We start from the raw sequence: 16654 nt of genomic DNA on the forward strand, positions 1-16654 counted from the left end.
GCTTTGAACGACACGGCTAGATGCTGAATAGTGAGAGCGCGCTGTGACGTCAGACGCGCTGTACATGTCACAGAGTCTATGTCTATCCCCAAAAAGGAAATCCTCTGGCTGGGAGACAGAGCGCTCTTGACAGTGTTGATCGTGAGACCCAGGCATTCTAAATGGCTGAGGATCCAGGATCTGTGTGTCGTCAGTAGTTCCTCGGAATGGGCTAAAACTAGCCAGTCGTCGAGGTAGTTCAGTACTCGCACTCCCCGCATTCTCAGGGGTGCGAGAGCGGCATCCATGCACCGTGTAAACGTACGGGGCGCTACGGACAGGCCGAATGGAAGAACCATGTACTGATAAGTCTGCCCCTCGAAGGCGAATCTCAAGAATGGCCTGTGATGGGGTGCTATTTGAATGTGAAAGTAAGCGTCCTTCAGATCCACTGAGAAAAACCAATCCCTCGGGCGAATTTGCGCGAGTATTTGTTTGGTAGTTAACATTTTGAACGATCGCGTCATAAGCGCTTTGTTCAAACGTCTGAGATCTAGGATGGGTCTGAGACCGCCATCCTTTTTTGGTACGAGGAAGTAGCGGCTGTAAAAGCCTGACTCGCGCTGCGCAGGGGGGACAGTTTCTATCGCCCCTTTTGCAAGAAGGTTTATCAGTTCGGCACGAAGGACGTGTGTCATTTCGCTTTTCACTTTCGTTTCGACCACGGCGCGAAAGCGCGGCAGTCTGCGAGCGAACTGGAGCGAGTAACCTCGTTTTATTATATTCAAAACCCAATTTGATATGCCGGGGATGGCCTGCCATGCAGGGGTTGAATGGGTTGGGTTGAATGTGCTTCGGGCACTGGCCGCCTGTTATGAGGGGACCAGTAGCTCGAGTATGCTGTGCTTGTGACACTGTGGTGACAGCGCTTATTTGTAGGGTTGCGCACTGAGAAGTGGGCACGCGCGCTACATTTAGAGCACCTCCGGCGCGAGCGGGAAGGTGGGCATGAAAGGAGACCCGAGTGTGTCTTTGTGACACTTGGGGGAGTGTGTATACATGTAGGGGTGCGTACTGTGTAGTGGGTACACTGCCTACATAGAAAAAGCTCTTTTTGTGCTTTATTGAGGTCGCCGTGAAAACGGCGTTTGTGTGCAGGCGTGCGTGCATTGTAACAGGCTCGTTTACTGCAGTATAGACATCTCCAACCGCCTTTAGTGAGGGGATTGGAGGAAGCATGTGAGGTTTCTTGTGTGGTGGTCCGGCCGCAGCGGGACTTAACCACGGTCTTATCAGCCCGAAGGTCAGGAGGGCTTCGGAGGCTCGGGGTTCAGCACAATCCTGGGCCGAGGTCCCCGTCTCTCTGGCGGTTTGCGGCTCGTAGAGCGAGAACGGTGCTGGGTTTTGGTCGCTGGGCGAGACTGTAAGTCTGGCTGCGATGGCTTCGAGGTCTGAGGGGGCGGCGCATTTCTACGGCGTCCCGCAGCAGAGCTAGAGCGTTTCGGCAGGAAGTGTCTCATTGCCTGTGACGTTTTCTGAGCCTCAGTGAAGCGTTCAGCGAAACCCTTAACCGACTGGCCAAAGAGGCCGGAAGGCGAGATAGGAGAGTCAAGAAAGGCGGATTTGTCGGCGTCTTTCATCTCCGTGAGCGTGAGCCAGAGGTGCCGCTCTAAAACAGCGAGGCTTGCCATGCTTCGGCCGATCGCTTGTGCTGTGGTCTTTGTCGCACGCAGGGCTAGATCAGTAGCGCTGCGGAGATCTTTAAAGTCATAGGTATCTGGGGCAGACTCGTCCAGGTTACGGAGAAGTCTGGCCTGAAAAACCTGCAGCACAGCCATGGTGTGTAGAGCCGAAGCAGCTTGACCAGCGGAGGTGTAAGCTCGGCCAGCGAGAGCTGAGGTGGTGCGGCACGGCTTGGATGGATGCACAGGCTTCGACCGCCATCCTGCGGCTGAGGGCGGGCAGAGGTGTGCAGCAATAGCCTCCTCGAGAGGGGGGAGGCTCTCGTAACCGTGGTCTCGGGCGCCGTCGACAGAGGAGAGCGCTGACGAGACAGAAGTCTTCAAGCGTGCGGAGAATGGGGCTTTCCACGACTTCGTGAGTTCATCGTGAACTTCCGGGAAGAAGGGGGCGTTTCTTTGCGGAGGGGCCGAAGGGCGCCCCTGCAAGAACCATTCATCCAGCCTGCTTTTAGCGGGCTCGTTTGGAGGAGACCAGTCGAGCTGAAGGTCGCTGACAGCCCTTGTAAGCACGCGAGTAAGCTCCGCGTCGATATCAGCGCGTTGTCCGGTGCAGCTGGGTGCTGTAGAGGGGGGGGTTCCGCAATGGAGCCCGACCATTCCTCACTACTGGACGCGGCGAGAGAAAGGCTGTCGTGTCTGTCCTCTTCCGCCTCAGGCGCTCCGAAGGAGAAGGGGGCGCTGGTGAGCAGGGACTGGCGCTGCTCGTCCACAAAGAGGACAGGCGAAGGAGAGAGAGCGGGCGAGGCACGCGGGGAGTGTTCCGGCGTGAGCTCGCGTGTAGCAGTATGCTCAGGCATTCTCTGATCGCGGCGTTTCTTACGCGGCACTTGAGAGAGAAGAGGCGGAGCGGGTGGAGCATCGTGGCTGGTTTGAGCTAATCGAGCCCGCAGGGTCGATATAGCCATGTTGTCACACTCAGGGCAGCCGCCCTTGGAGAGTGCGCTCTCAGCATGCTCGCGGCCCAGGCAGGAGACACAGATGATGTGGCGGTCCTCGCTGGGCAGAGGGCCTCGGCAGGAAGCGCAGGCCCGAGGCATTTGAAACAACGCCTCGAATTCTGGAGAAAAAAGTGTGATGCAGCGGCAAACACACTAGCTTTGTAAAGGATATAGTCACGCCGGATGGCGCAGCAGGAAGCGAGTGCTGAAGGCGGCGTCGAGATGAAGCACGAGCCGGCGTCCTCAGATCTGCGTTGCAGTGCTATCCCGCTGAGAGGCTTTTCGACGGCATGTAGAGGCTTCTCCGGAGAAGACAGCGAAGTGCAGGTGAGATCGCTGAAGGAGATGAAATCTGATCCCTATGGTGAAGCGGTGGCTTATATAGTTCCAGCCACGCCTATTTTGGCGCGCTCTGACGTCCAATGGGCGCGAAACGCCCCCATTGGTTCGTTCCTCTCCGCCGCCTCACCATAGGTTGCTGCAGTTGCCGCAGCACAGCCAATAAGCGCGCGAGCCGCTTCGCTTGGGTCTGCTGTGCTGCAGCACTGCGTTTTACATTATTTAAAAATTAAGGATAATTTTTGGCTTCATATTCTCGAGAAAAGGGGACCTTTTCCCATAGCGTAAGCTAGCTTACGCAGTACGAGAGTACTCTCGAAAGGGAACGACCGTTGCACTCGTGTCTCGCACAAAAGAGTTGCATGTTTAGAAAGCCATGTTAAATTAGTGCGAGTTCTACTTTGAAAAAACAGACTTTATTGCTGATTTTTTTAAGAGGTGCATGCGTCGAGAGGATGTGTGCGTCAAGTCTGAGGAATGTTTGGCGATAAATTAATAGAATTTATAGAAAATGTTATTCGCTTAATTGTAAAGTAAAGGAGAGAGAAAAAGCGGTAACAAGAAAAAAGTATGGAGAAAGTAAAAAGAGAGTTGGAGGAAATCAAGGCGACACTGAAAGAAACACTAATGAACTTGACCAGCAAGATCAACGAATTGAAGGAGGAAATCAAGGCGAAAAACAAAAAATAGTTATTGATTCCATGTTTTCGTTAATTCATTTCAACTGCAGGAGCCTCTATAAAAACTTTGATAAGATAAATGATTACTTGCATACCCTTAAGGGACGATTTATGCTGATAGCATTATCAGAAACATGGATACAAGAAGAACGAGGTGTTATATTTCATATTGATGGATATGAATTGTATCACATTAATAGAACAAATAAGAGATCAGGAGGTGTTGCATTGTTTGTGAATGAAGATTTAAAATGTAAACAAATTCAGTGTATGACGATGGCAATTGATGATATAATGGAATGCATTTCGGTGGAAATTGAGTTGGAAAAGATGAGTAATATAATTGTTACGTGTATATACAGGCGACCTAGGTCTCTGATGGAAACATTTATAGAAAAGATGGATGAGTTCTTGAGTAAGGTAAACGAAAACAAAACTTTTTTAGTTTGTGGAGATTTCAACGTTGATTTATTAAAGGTTACCAAGCAGAAGTCATCCGCTGACTTTCTTGAGTTAATGTACGGAAGAGGGTTATATCCGTTGATTGATAAACCCAGTAGAATTACAGAGCAATCAGCAACCTTAATCGATAATATCTTTATAAACTGCTTTAAAGAAAACATTAAATGTGGATTAGTTATAAATGATGTAAGTGATCACTTGCCAATTTTTGTTAATTTTACTTGGCAATTAAAAAGAAGTAAAGAGAAGACAGGGTGTATATTTGTAAGAGTAAGAAACGATGATGCTATAAATAGGCTGCGGAATGATCTCCTAAATGAAGAATGGGAAGGGGTGTATGTGGAGGATGTTGATGCTGCCTACAATGCTTTTTTGAAACTGTATATGACATATTATGATAAACATTGTCCAATAGTGGTACACAAACAAAAAGCAAATGAAAATAGAAAGCCATGGATATCAAAAGGATTGATGAATGCATGCAAAAAGAAAAACAAACTTTATAGAAATTTTATAAAATATAGAACAAATACTGCTGAAATAAAATATAAGGTGTATAAAAATAAGCTAGTATTAATTATGAGACAGGCTAAGAAGGATTATTATAATAAACTGTTGGATGATAATAAAAATAATATAAAAGGTACATGGAACATTCTGAATAAAGTAATGGGTAATAAAACAGCACACACAGTCCTGCCTGATCATTTTATTTATAATAATAAGACACTGTATGATTTATATGAGGTGGCTAATGAATTTAATTCTTTTTTTGTAAATGTGGGGCCAAATCTGGCAGATAGTATCAAGATACATGACACGTCATTGCAAAGAGGATGGAGAGGCGATAGTAGAGTGCTGCAGTCAATGTTTTTAGGGGATGTCAGTGAATCAGAAATTATGACTATTGTTTCTAAGTCCAAGAGTAAGACTTCCATTGATTGTGATGGAATAGATATGGTTATATTAAAAAAGACAATTGATTGTATTGTCAAACCCCTTTGTTATATTTGTAATCTTTCCTTTGGAAGGGGTATTTTTCCAGATAGAATGAAGAGGGCAAAAGTTATTCCATTATTTAAAGCAGGAAATAAGCAAAGCTTCAATAACTATAGACCGGTTTCATTACTGTCACAATTCTCAAAAGTACTGGAAAAACTTTTTGTTTACAAGTTGGACAGTTTTTTAGAAAAGTATCACCTGCTGAGTGAAAGCCAGTATGGCTTTAGACAAAAAAGGTCCACGGCAACGGCCTTAATGAATATTGTTGAAGAAATAACAACAGCAACAGATGAAAAGAAATTCACAGTAGGAGTGTTTATTGATTTAAAAAGGCATTTGATACTTTGAATCATGATATTTTACTTTCTAAATTAAGTTTGTATGGAATGAGAGGAATGGCCCTTAATTGGTTGAGAAGTTATCTGCATAACAGGAAACAATATGTACAGTTAACTGATGTCAAATCTGAATTTATGGAAATTAAATGTGGGGTACCACAGGGTTCTGTTTTGGGACCTAAACTTTTTCTTTTATATATTAATGACATTTGTGATGTTTCCAAATTATTACAGTTTGTTTTATTTGCAGATGATACTAATTTCTTCAGCTCTGGAAATAATATACAGAAACTAGTAGAATCCATTGAATATGAAATGACAAAATTGAAGAAATGGTTTGATATAAATAAGTTGTCGTTGAATTTAGAGAAGACAAAATTTATGGTCTTTGGAAATAGGAAAATAAATGAACCTGTTGCTTTATCCATAGATGGAGTTGATATTGAGAGAGTGTTTGAGTTTCGTTTTCTTGGTGTAATTATGGATGATAAGCTATCATGGAAACCTCACATAACACACATTAAAAGAAAAATCTCCCAAAATATTTTTGTTTTAAACAAAGTGAAGGAGGTATTAAATAATAAAACAATGAAAATACTATATAGTTCACTCATCGTACCATATTTTATTTATTGTATAGAAGTCTGGGGGAACACATATCAGACAAATATAAAACCTTTATCTATTTTACAGAAGAGAGCTATAAGAATTATTCATAAAGTCAACTACCGAGAACATACAAGCAAATTATTTGTTAAATCCAGAATATTAAAGTTAGAAGATTTGGTTAAGTTTCAAACACTAATAATTTTATTTAAAGCAAGACATAAAATCTTACCAGAGAAAATACAACACCTTTTTCAGTTAGAAAAAGAGTTCAGTAGGAGAAGGTATAATTTTAAACATCAATTTGCACGTACAACAATAAAACAAATGTGCCCCTCAGTTATTGGAGTAAAATTGTGGAACTCATTGCATGAAAATCTTAAAAGTTGTAGTAATATTGGACAGTTTAAGTATAAGTATAAACAGAGTATATTCAGTCAGTATTAATATGGTGAGGTCTATGTTTTTTGTTTTTGTTTTGTTTGTTTTTTTGTGTATTGTATATGTATTGGATTACATGTTGATTTGTTGTTAGGGCATTGCCTGATTTATTATATTATACTGCATGAATGCTGATATTTAAACCAACATTGTTTTTGTCAGTGTAATTTTGGCTGTAAGTTGCGTAACCAAGGTTATTTTTTATTTTGTTTTTGGAATAGGGGACAGATATTATAAGATTTAATCTTCTTTCTGTTCCCTTTTGCACATGGGAATTTAAATTATCTAAAGAAGAAAATGAAATGTTTTGTGTTTTTACCATGGAGCAATAAAACAATTAAATAAATTAAAAAAAAAATAGTTTAAACTCGAAGTAGATTGGTCTATCGAAGCGATATCCCAATTTTGTCGGTCACCGATGTGGCGTCGAGAGTATCCAACTGAAAGGGAACAATATTTGGCTGAAATCTGGAATCTGAGGGTGCAAAAAAAATCACCTTTAAAGTTGTTTAAATTAACTTTATTAGCAATGCATATTACTAATCAAAAATTACGTTTTTATATATTTACGGTAGGAAAATTTACAAAATATCTTCATGGAACATGATCTTTACTTAAAAAATCAATAGTTTTGACCCATACAATGTATTTTTGGCTCTTGCAAATATCTACAAATATCTTTGTGCAATTAAGCATGGTTTTGTGGTCCAGAATCACATACAATAATCCTTATGAATAAATAATAATAATTATTAAAATATTCTATTATAAATATATTATATTTTAAAATATAAAATATAATAATATAATAAAATATTCATAACATCACAATGAACTGTCACTCACAGTTTTGAACTTAGACTTTATAGTGCACGTTCCAAACTTACATTTTTATAATTCATGAATGAAAATATTTTGCATGCATGGTAATGCAATGCCTGATTTTAAAATGGGTTTTAAAGGATGAATTTTGATATTTTAAGTTTTCAGTCGATAAATAATTTCTGATGATTTCTAAAATGTGATAGAGAAAAAGGCAACGAAGAAGTCTTTTTTTTTAAACAAAGGTCAAAACTCCAGTTACAATTTAGATTTTTGAGGGTGCACTCTTGTCATAAATTAATCTATTACTTTTCCTACAAAATTTTTTAACAAAAAACATTGGTAAAATATACATTTGGGAGTCTTAGGCCTTTCCAACAATATAGTTTATATAGATAGATTTATAGATATATAGTTTGTCAAGAATAGATTAGATATCTTTGTAATATAGTGAAGTAAACATAGGCGTCCCGTATACGGGACAGGGAGACAGTTATATTTCATATTTGTGACCCTGGAACACAAAACCAGTCTCTGGGGTATATTTGTATCAATAGCCAAAAATACATTGTATGAGTCAAAATTATATATTTTAGTTTTATGCCAAAAACCATTAGGATATTTAATAAAGATCATATTCTAAGAAGATATTTCGTAAAATTCTTACTGTAAATATATCAAAACGTACTTTTTGATTAGTAATATGCATGGCTAAGTACTTCATTTGGACACTTTAAAGATTTTTTTGCACCCTCAGATTCCAGATTTTCAAATAGTTGTATCTCAAATATCGTCTGATCCTAAAAGCCATACATCAATGGAAAGCTTATTATTATTATTATAAATCTCAATTTAACAGGTTTTGTGGTCCATGGTCAAATATCTTAGTAGGACTCAGTTATGAAACCAGATGATGGGTTTGTTCACCTGGACTCCAGAGTGAGCGATGAAGCTCTTCGCGTCGGCTTTGAGCGCGAGCCACAGACAGGTGCTTCTGCCCCACATCGGCGAGACGCGCGTCAGCAGCTTCTGCGCCCTCTCTGCATCCCAGCTGTGACACTCGCTGAACACACCTGGGACAGGAAGACACCAGCAAGGTTAAAGGTCACAGCTCTGCTCAGAGGACATGAGGCGATGTGTGTCGGCTCGTACCAATGGCTTGTTTCTCGTAGTGCCTGGCCAGTTCTTTCATGTCCTTTGCCTCTTCACTGTCGTCCTCTACGCTCTCCTGCGCCAGCTTCCTCAAGATCTTACTGGCTGCCAGAGCGGCTGCGATACAGTCTCTGCACTGCAAACACAACACAATACTAACTACAACCGCAACCACACTGATGCTATTCAAGAGGATATTGATGCAAATTACAGATTTTAAATACACAATCAGATTATACCATTTATCATAAATCATATGAGTGCTCATTTTACACAAACAGCATCTGAATAGCAAAAATTTAGGCAAACTACAATGAATATAAATAGAAAACTGCGTAATTTATATGATGTAGGCTAGTCAAAAAAATATAAACAGCAGCCATTATTATTAGGATAAAAAAAATTGATATGTTTTGTGTATTTTTAGTTTAATCATGTGAACTTAATTCATTTTCAGAAAAAGGAATGGACAATATTTCACATAAAAGAGAACACAAAACTGAATAATAATAATAACAATAATTATTGTTATTATTATTGCTATTATGAATATTTATTATTATTAGTAGTAGTAAAATGAAAAATTGGTTATTGGACACTTGAAAACATAAGAAAATTAAAAAAGAATCTGTATGATATATAATAAAATATTTATCTCGATTCACAACCATTGTCATAATAATAATAATAATAATTATTATTATTATTATGGTTATTAAATACTATTATGGTTATTAAATAATGAATTTTATTTTAATTGTTCTTGAATAGTCTAAAGAATATGTATTATTGTGTCAAAAATACAAATAGAACATTTAAATAAAACATTTAAATAAAAAATTAAAACCTGGTTCTGCACACTTAAATGCATAAAGAAATAATCTGTGATATAAATTAACAAAATATTTCACTATAAATACATTACAGGTGCAAAAATCATCAAATAGTTTTTTCCATTTCCAATATAGATATGTAAACTATCCAAATGCACTGATTATTATTATTATTACTACTATTATTATTATATTTCACAGCTAAATGAGTTTCTACCACCAAATGAACCAGAAAACAAGTAAATGCGAATCATAAAGTGGAGCGTTCATCCCTAATTAATGTTATACCTGCTCCCAGCTGATCTCTGCCATTTCTGGGTTATTCTGCACAACGGCCCAGAGGAAGAGATCTCGAATCGATTCCCAAACCTTGTTTGCGGTCCTCTCTTCATCCAAACATGATGGATTCATCAGGCCTTTGGAAGGCACCTGATAGATGACCACAAACAATGATGAAAACACACAAACTCTTCTGATAAACAATCATTCTAGAAGTTTGCCAAAAACATGTAGAGGTCAAAAATAAGTCACATTAAATTATATTTTGTATAAAGACAATTTGCCTACTTTAGAATCATTTAGATGCATTGTGACATTATTATTTTGATGTCAATTAATACACTTTTTTTTAATCATTATCAATGTAATATCATAATTTTTGTCTTAATTTCTAGGAAACATAACACCCGTACAACTAAATTTATGAGGGGAATAAAAAGTTAACAAAAAATTTCAGCAGCTAAACTAAAATGATCAAATATATATATAAATTATTCAATTTAATCTGAAGAAAGAAAATAAAAATATTATATTAAAAACATTGAATGTTTAAGGAAACATTTTTAAAAAGTTACAATTTGTAAATGTTGCCTTGAAATTCCAGACCTATGGTATTTGTCCCCCCGCCCCCCCAAAAATAAATAAAATAAAATTTGTTGGCAGAACTGGGGATCAATAAGTTGTCTTGCGAAAAACTAGGAATACTGTGGGGTTCTCTGGAGGACCAGGCACTTGAGGGCACTTTCGAGGAGCCGACATTGGAGCGAGCCCTCCCTGGCAGAACTGGGTATCAGGAGCCCTCCCAGGGCGAAATAAGCAATCAGGAGCCCTCCCTGGGAGAAATGAGGAATCAGGAGCCCTCCCTGGGAGAAATGAAGAATCAGGAGCCCTCCCTGGGAGAAATGAGGAATCAGGAGCCCTCCCTGGGCAGAACTGGGGATCAGGAGCCCTCCCTGGGCAAAACAAGGAATCAGGAGCCCTCCCTGGCAGAACTGGGTATCAGGAGCCCTCCCAGGGCGAAACAAGGAATCAGGAGCCCTCCCTTGGAGAAATGAGGAATCAGGAGCCCTCCCTGGGCAGAACTGGGGATCAGGAGCCCTCCCTGGGCAGAACTGGGGATCAGGAGCCCTCCCGGGGCGAAGCAAGGAATCAGGAGCCCTCCATGGGCAGAACTGGGTATCAGGTGCCCTCCCTGACAGAACTGGGGATCAGAAGCCCTCCCTTGGAGAAACGAGGAATCAGGAGCCCATCCTGGGTTAAACGAGGAATAAGGAGCCCATCCTGGGTTAAACAAGGAATCAGGAGCCCTCCCTGGGAAGAACTGGGGATCAGGAGCCCTCCCTGGGCAGAAGTGGGGATCAGGAGCCCTCCCTGGCAGAACTGGGTATCAGGTGTCCTCCTTGGCAGAACTGGGGATCAGGAGCCCTCCCTGGGAGAAAAGAGGAATCAGGAGGCCTCTCTGGGTTAAACAAGGAATCAAGAGCCCTGCCTTGGAGGAACTGGGAATCGGGGCGGAACTGGGGATCAGGAGCCCTCCCCGGGCTAAACAATGAATCAGGAGCCCTCCATTTGTTAAACAAGGAATCAGGAGCCCTCCCTGGGCAGAACTGGGGATCAGGAGCCCTCACTGGGCGAAACAAGGAATCAGGAGCCCTCCCGGGATTAAACAAGGAATCAGGAGCCCTGCCTGGGCAGAACTGGGGATCAGGAGCCCTCCCTGGCAGAATTGGGCATCAGGAGCCCTTCATTGGCCAAACAAGGAACCAAGAGCCCTCCCTGGATTAAATGAGGAATCAGGAGCCTTCCCTGGGCGGAACTGAGGATCAGGAGCCCAATCAGGGCTACACGAGGAATCAGGAGCCCTCCCTGGGTTAAACAAGGAATCAGGAGCACTCCCTGGGTTAAATGAGGAATTAGGAGCCCTCCCTGGGTTAAACTAGGAATCAGGAGCCCTCCCTGGGCAGAACTGGGGATCAGGTGCCCTCCTTGGCAGACCTTGGGATCAGGAGCCCTCCCTGGGAAAAACAAGGAATCAGGAGCCCTCCCTGGGCAGAACTGGGAATCAGGAGCCCTCCCTGGGCAGAACTGGGAATCAGGAGCCCTCTCAGGGCTAAACGAGGAATCAGGAGCCCTCCATGGGTTAAACAAGGAATCAGGAGCCCTCCCTGGGTTAAACGAGGAATCAGGAGGCCTCCCTGGGTAGAACTGGGGATCAGGTGCCCTCCCTGGCAGACCTGGAGATCAGGAGTCCTCCTTGGGAGAAACGAGGAATCAGGAGCCCTCCCTGGGTTAAACGAGGAATCAGGAGTCCTCCCTGGCCAGAACTGGGGATCAGGAGCCCTCCCTGGTTTAAACGAGGAATCAGGAGCCCTCCCTGGGTTAAACTAGGAATCAGGAGCCCTCCCTGGGCAGAACTGGGGATCAGGTGCCCTCCTTGGCAGACCTTGGGATCAGGAGCCCTCCCTGGGAAAAACAAGGAATCAGGAGCCCTCCCTGGGCAGAACTGGGAATCAGGAGCCATCTCAGGGCTAAACGAGGAATCAGGACCCCTCCCTGGGTTAAACAAGGAATCAGGAGCCCTCCCTGGGTTAAACGAGGAATCAGGAGGCCTCCCTGGGTAGAACTGGGGATCAGGTGCCCTCCCTGGCAGACCTGGAGATCAGGAGTCCTCCTTGGGAGAAACGAGGAATCAGGAGCCCTCCCTGGGTTAAACGAGGAATCAGGAGCCCTCCCTGGCCAGAACTGGGGATCAGGAGCCCTCCCTGGTTTAAATGAGGAATCAGGAGCACACCCTGGGTTAAACGAGGAATCAGGAGCCCTCCCTGGGTTAAGCGAGGAATCAGGAGCCCCCCCTGGGCAGAACTGGGGATCAGGTGCCTTCCCTGGCAGAACTGGGGATCAGGAGCCCTCCCTGGCAGAACTGGGGATCAGGAGCCCTCCCTGGCAGAACTGGGGATCAGGAGCCCTCCCTGGGCAGAACTGGGGATCAGGAGCCCTCCCTGGCAGAGCTGGGGATCAGGAGCCCTCCCTGGCAGAGCTGGGGATCGGGAGCCCTCTCTGGGCAGAACTGGGGATCAGGGGCCGTCCCTGGGCAGAACTGGGGATAAGGAACCCTCCCTGGGCTTAACTTGGGAACTGGAGCCCACTCTGGGCTGGATTTGGGGACTGGAAAGTGCTTTGGAGGAACAGGCACAAAAAGGCACTTTCAAGGAGCTGGCACTGGAGCAACTCCAGGGGCTGACAGGCTTGAATGAAGAACTGCTGGCAGGCTTGCCACAGGAGTGACCAACAGACTTGACTTGGGAACGGCCGGCAGAGGTATTTGAGGGATCTGAGACTCTCCAGACACTGGATGACTGCCTCCTCCAGTTGTGGTAGGTTGTGTCTGGGAGCTCCATGGGGCAATGAGCCAAGACAAGGAACATCGCTCGTTCCTCCATTTGGACTGAGAGAAACGCATGGGAAAACAAAACACTTATTTAAAAAAAAAGGAAAACAAACGGGAAGAGGGTGTGCCGCTTAATTCTTCTTTGGCTTGCTGTTCTTTCACAACCCACTGAGGCAGGAAGGAGCAAAGAGATGCAGGAGAATATTTAGAAAACATAGAATTTAATTCAAACTCAAGGGGACCTGCGGAGACACAGGAACACATGGACAGATGTTTAACAGCAGACAAAGAAACTTAGAATCGGACTCACTATAAGTACACAGGACTTAATGAGTGGAAGATGAGGAATACCTGGAACTAATGAAAGAATAAAAATAGGAAAAAACTGGGACAAATGAACTAAATGGGACTTACATGTGAAAGGTATATGCTTAAATGTAAATTAATAACCCACTTATGTAACATTACCAGTTAAACTGAATTATTTTTGTCCTGTTTTGCAGTAAAAATAACATCTCTAAAACTAACTTTACATGAAAAGAGAACAAAATGACATTTTTCAGTAGCTACTGATGCAAAAACCATTCTCATCCTCAGCAGTGTTCTTATTGTTAACATAAACTAAAACTATTCAAATTGTTTTCGTTCATTTAAATAAAATGAAAATATAACTATTTGCTGACAAACTTTAAATATTTCTCTTGAAATTTAAAATAGTAAATATTGGTAATTAAATAAAAAAAAATTAAATACTAAAATTACTAAAAGTAACAACAAAATAAATTAGTTAAATAGAAATTGAAAAAAATTGAAAACATAAAAATTAAAATTCTTAATAAATACTATTATTAAAGTATACTACAATAACACTGTGCTGTAATGTGAAAAATAACAATATATTAATTCAATTTAATAATATTTGTATGTATATTTACATTATCATTTAGTCATTTAATAGATGCTTTTATCCAAAGGGATAAATGATATATGATTTATATGTCCTTGTTGCTGAGCTGTTTTTAGTGTGCTGTTCTAAAACTTGCCACTAAATGGACATCATCTTTGTTTATCTTGTAGCACGATGGGTCGTATAACGGTTGAGTGAAACTCCCCAGCAGGTGGCGCACTTCTTCAGCCACGTGACTCAAGGAGATCTTTGTGCTTCCAGGCTGTGGCTCTTGACCCCTGCAGATTTTTCCACCCTGGACTCTTTTAGCGAGTTTGCTCAGGAAGAAGCAGGCGGGCAGGTGGGCGTAAAGCTCACAGAGCATGTCTTCACACTCCAAAAACTTCTGCACACACACTCCATTCTCCAGCAGGAGACGCACAAACTCAGGTTTGTCACCCACCAGCGCAGAAAACATGGCAGGATGCAGATCACTGGACTGAGATGAGAAAGATATGGAAAAAAACATTATCACAAACTCAACCAGGTCAAACTAGTCTATTATTATTGACTTCTAAGCAGGGCTATTATTGTTAACTAAAACTAAAACATAAAAAAAAATAAAATAATAATAAATAAAATATTTTTTTTTTACATACAATAAAAATTAACACAAACTTAAAATAAAATATCTAAAAAAATATTCTATATTTATTTGTCAAAGCAAAATTTATCATTTTCTCATTTTAGTTTGTTAAAGTACAAAATAACTAAAACTAAATAAACTAAAATTAAAAAATGTATAAAACCTATATAGACATATTTAAAAATCATAATAATAATAATGAAACTTATTTTATATCAGCTTGTTGCCAAATAAAAAATGTAAAAATGAAAACAGACACATTTTTAAAAAACTAATAAAAATAACAAAATTACAAAAACATTAACTAAAACTTCAATACAAATAAATGCCATTGCTTGAAATAAAATAAACATTAAATGAAAAAGAATATTATATTAAAATATCTTAAAAATTATACTATTATGCAAATATGTATTTATTTTTCAAAAACATTTCTAATAGTACTAAAATAACTAAATAAACAGACAAAAATATTTTATATAGACATGTTTAATAATAATAAATAAATAAATTAAAAAAAAATCAAAAATTGTCAACTAATTTTATATCAGCTTGTTGCCAAGGCAATATTTCTCATTTTCATTTAGTTTAAGTTGAAGTAATAATTAACTTAAACAAAACAAAAAAATTATAAATAAAAAATTATAAAAACCATAGACATATAAAAAAAATGAAAATAAAACACAACAACATTACAAAAATATTAACTAAAACACACACACACACACACACACACATATATTTATATATATATATATATATATATATATATTTATTATTATTTTTTTTTTACAAAAACATACAACAAATAATTAAACTAAATTAAAAAAAAAATGAAACTTAAAAATTACTAAAATACTTAAACTGTTATATTGTATCAGTTATACTAAAAACACAGCTTCTAAGCTTGGCTTACAGCCGTATTTTAAAACAAGTTAAAACAATATCTGCAGTACACAAACGTGATGTATTTCAGCAAATGTTAATGAACATAATTTTATGTGGCATGCACAAAAGTTTCTCTTTGATCCTCTAGTTTAGTTTTGTTTGTAGATTTCTGTGTTATTTGACCCCACCGTCCACTGTCTGTCCTCGGTGAAGATCTCGCTCTCTGCGATGTCGACCCGGTTCCAGGCCACAGCGAGCTGCAGCTGTCTCTCCCACGACTGACGTAGTTCATCGCTTCTGGAGGCTGAGGTGCAACAACATGCGTCAGGTTTAACCATTCTCAACAGTTTGTCTTTATTTATTTCTTCTTCTGATCAAGAAATGAAAACAAAAAGTCAAAAGTCAAGTTTAGGTCTGAAGTCAAGCCACCGATTGTTTGTAAGGTTTTCTATAGACTGTGCTGCAAAACAGTGTTGCTATTGTTAGCTTAAAGTATTAAAAATAGTTTTTGGAAATTAAATTAAAATATTAAATGAAAAACATGTTTCCTTGGCAACTAAATGGAATATATATTTCTATATTGATGATTCTTACAAACACTGTCACAAACACGTCCAGGTCATAAAAGAATATTAATTAATTTTTTTTTTTACAAAGAAAAATACCTACTTTCAAATTTGAGGTCTTTTAAATTTCTTTGAAATTCTTTACATTGTGACATTTTATCATGCCAATTAATAACCCGTTTTCTTATCATTATTAATACAATATCATTATTTTGCCTTGTTTTCAACAACAACAAAACATCCTTAAAATTAAATTTGCCTGAGAAACAACGGGGAAAAAATTACTTTTAAGAATTTTCTCAGTCATCATTGCTAACTATTAATTAAAATGATAAAAATAATTAACTGAAATAAAGCTAACATAAAAGAATATATAAATATTAGATTAAAAACTTGGCAACTAACTGAAATAAAATTACTGAAAATTCATAAAATCACTAAAACTTAAATAAAAATGAATTAAAGAATTTAAATATCTAAAAATATTTTTTAAGAAATAGAACCATACTTTTTTTTTTAAATTGATAAAAATGCCAAAAGCACATAAACAAAAAATAAATAAAAATAAATAAATAACCTATTAAAAATAAAAAGCTAATTCAATGTTCGAATATTATGTAAATAATACTAAAATAACACTGCTGCAGGACGATCATTTAATTTTATT

At 39.7% G+C, this 16654-nt stretch overlaps 1 protein-coding gene across 1 annotated transcript in view; it reads right to left on the reverse strand.

The window, feature by feature from the left end:
• Positions 1 to 16654, reverse strand: part of LOC132152559 (transient receptor potential cation channel subfamily M member 2-like) — a 51607-nt gene that overhangs the window by 18146 nt on the left and 16807 nt on the right. Inside the window, exons 9-13 of the mRNA XM_059561313.1 lie at positions 15610 to 15725; positions 14045 to 14386; positions 9623 to 9763; positions 8502 to 8637; positions 8277 to 8422 (exon numbers count right to left, since the gene is read on the reverse strand). Coding sequence (XP_059417296.1) covers positions 8277 to 8422; positions 8502 to 8637; positions 9623 to 9763; positions 14045 to 14386; positions 15610 to 15725 — 881 coding nt within the window. The remainder of the gene's footprint in view (positions 1 to 8276; positions 8423 to 8501; positions 8638 to 9622; positions 9764 to 14044; positions 14387 to 15609; positions 15726 to 16654) is intronic.

This window comes from Carassius carassius, chromosome 11 (genome assembly GCF_963082965.1).
Source record: "Carassius carassius chromosome 11, fCarCar2.1, whole genome shotgun sequence".
Classification (NCBI taxonomy): Eukaryota; Metazoa; Chordata; class Actinopteri; order Cypriniformes; family Cyprinidae; genus Carassius; species Carassius carassius.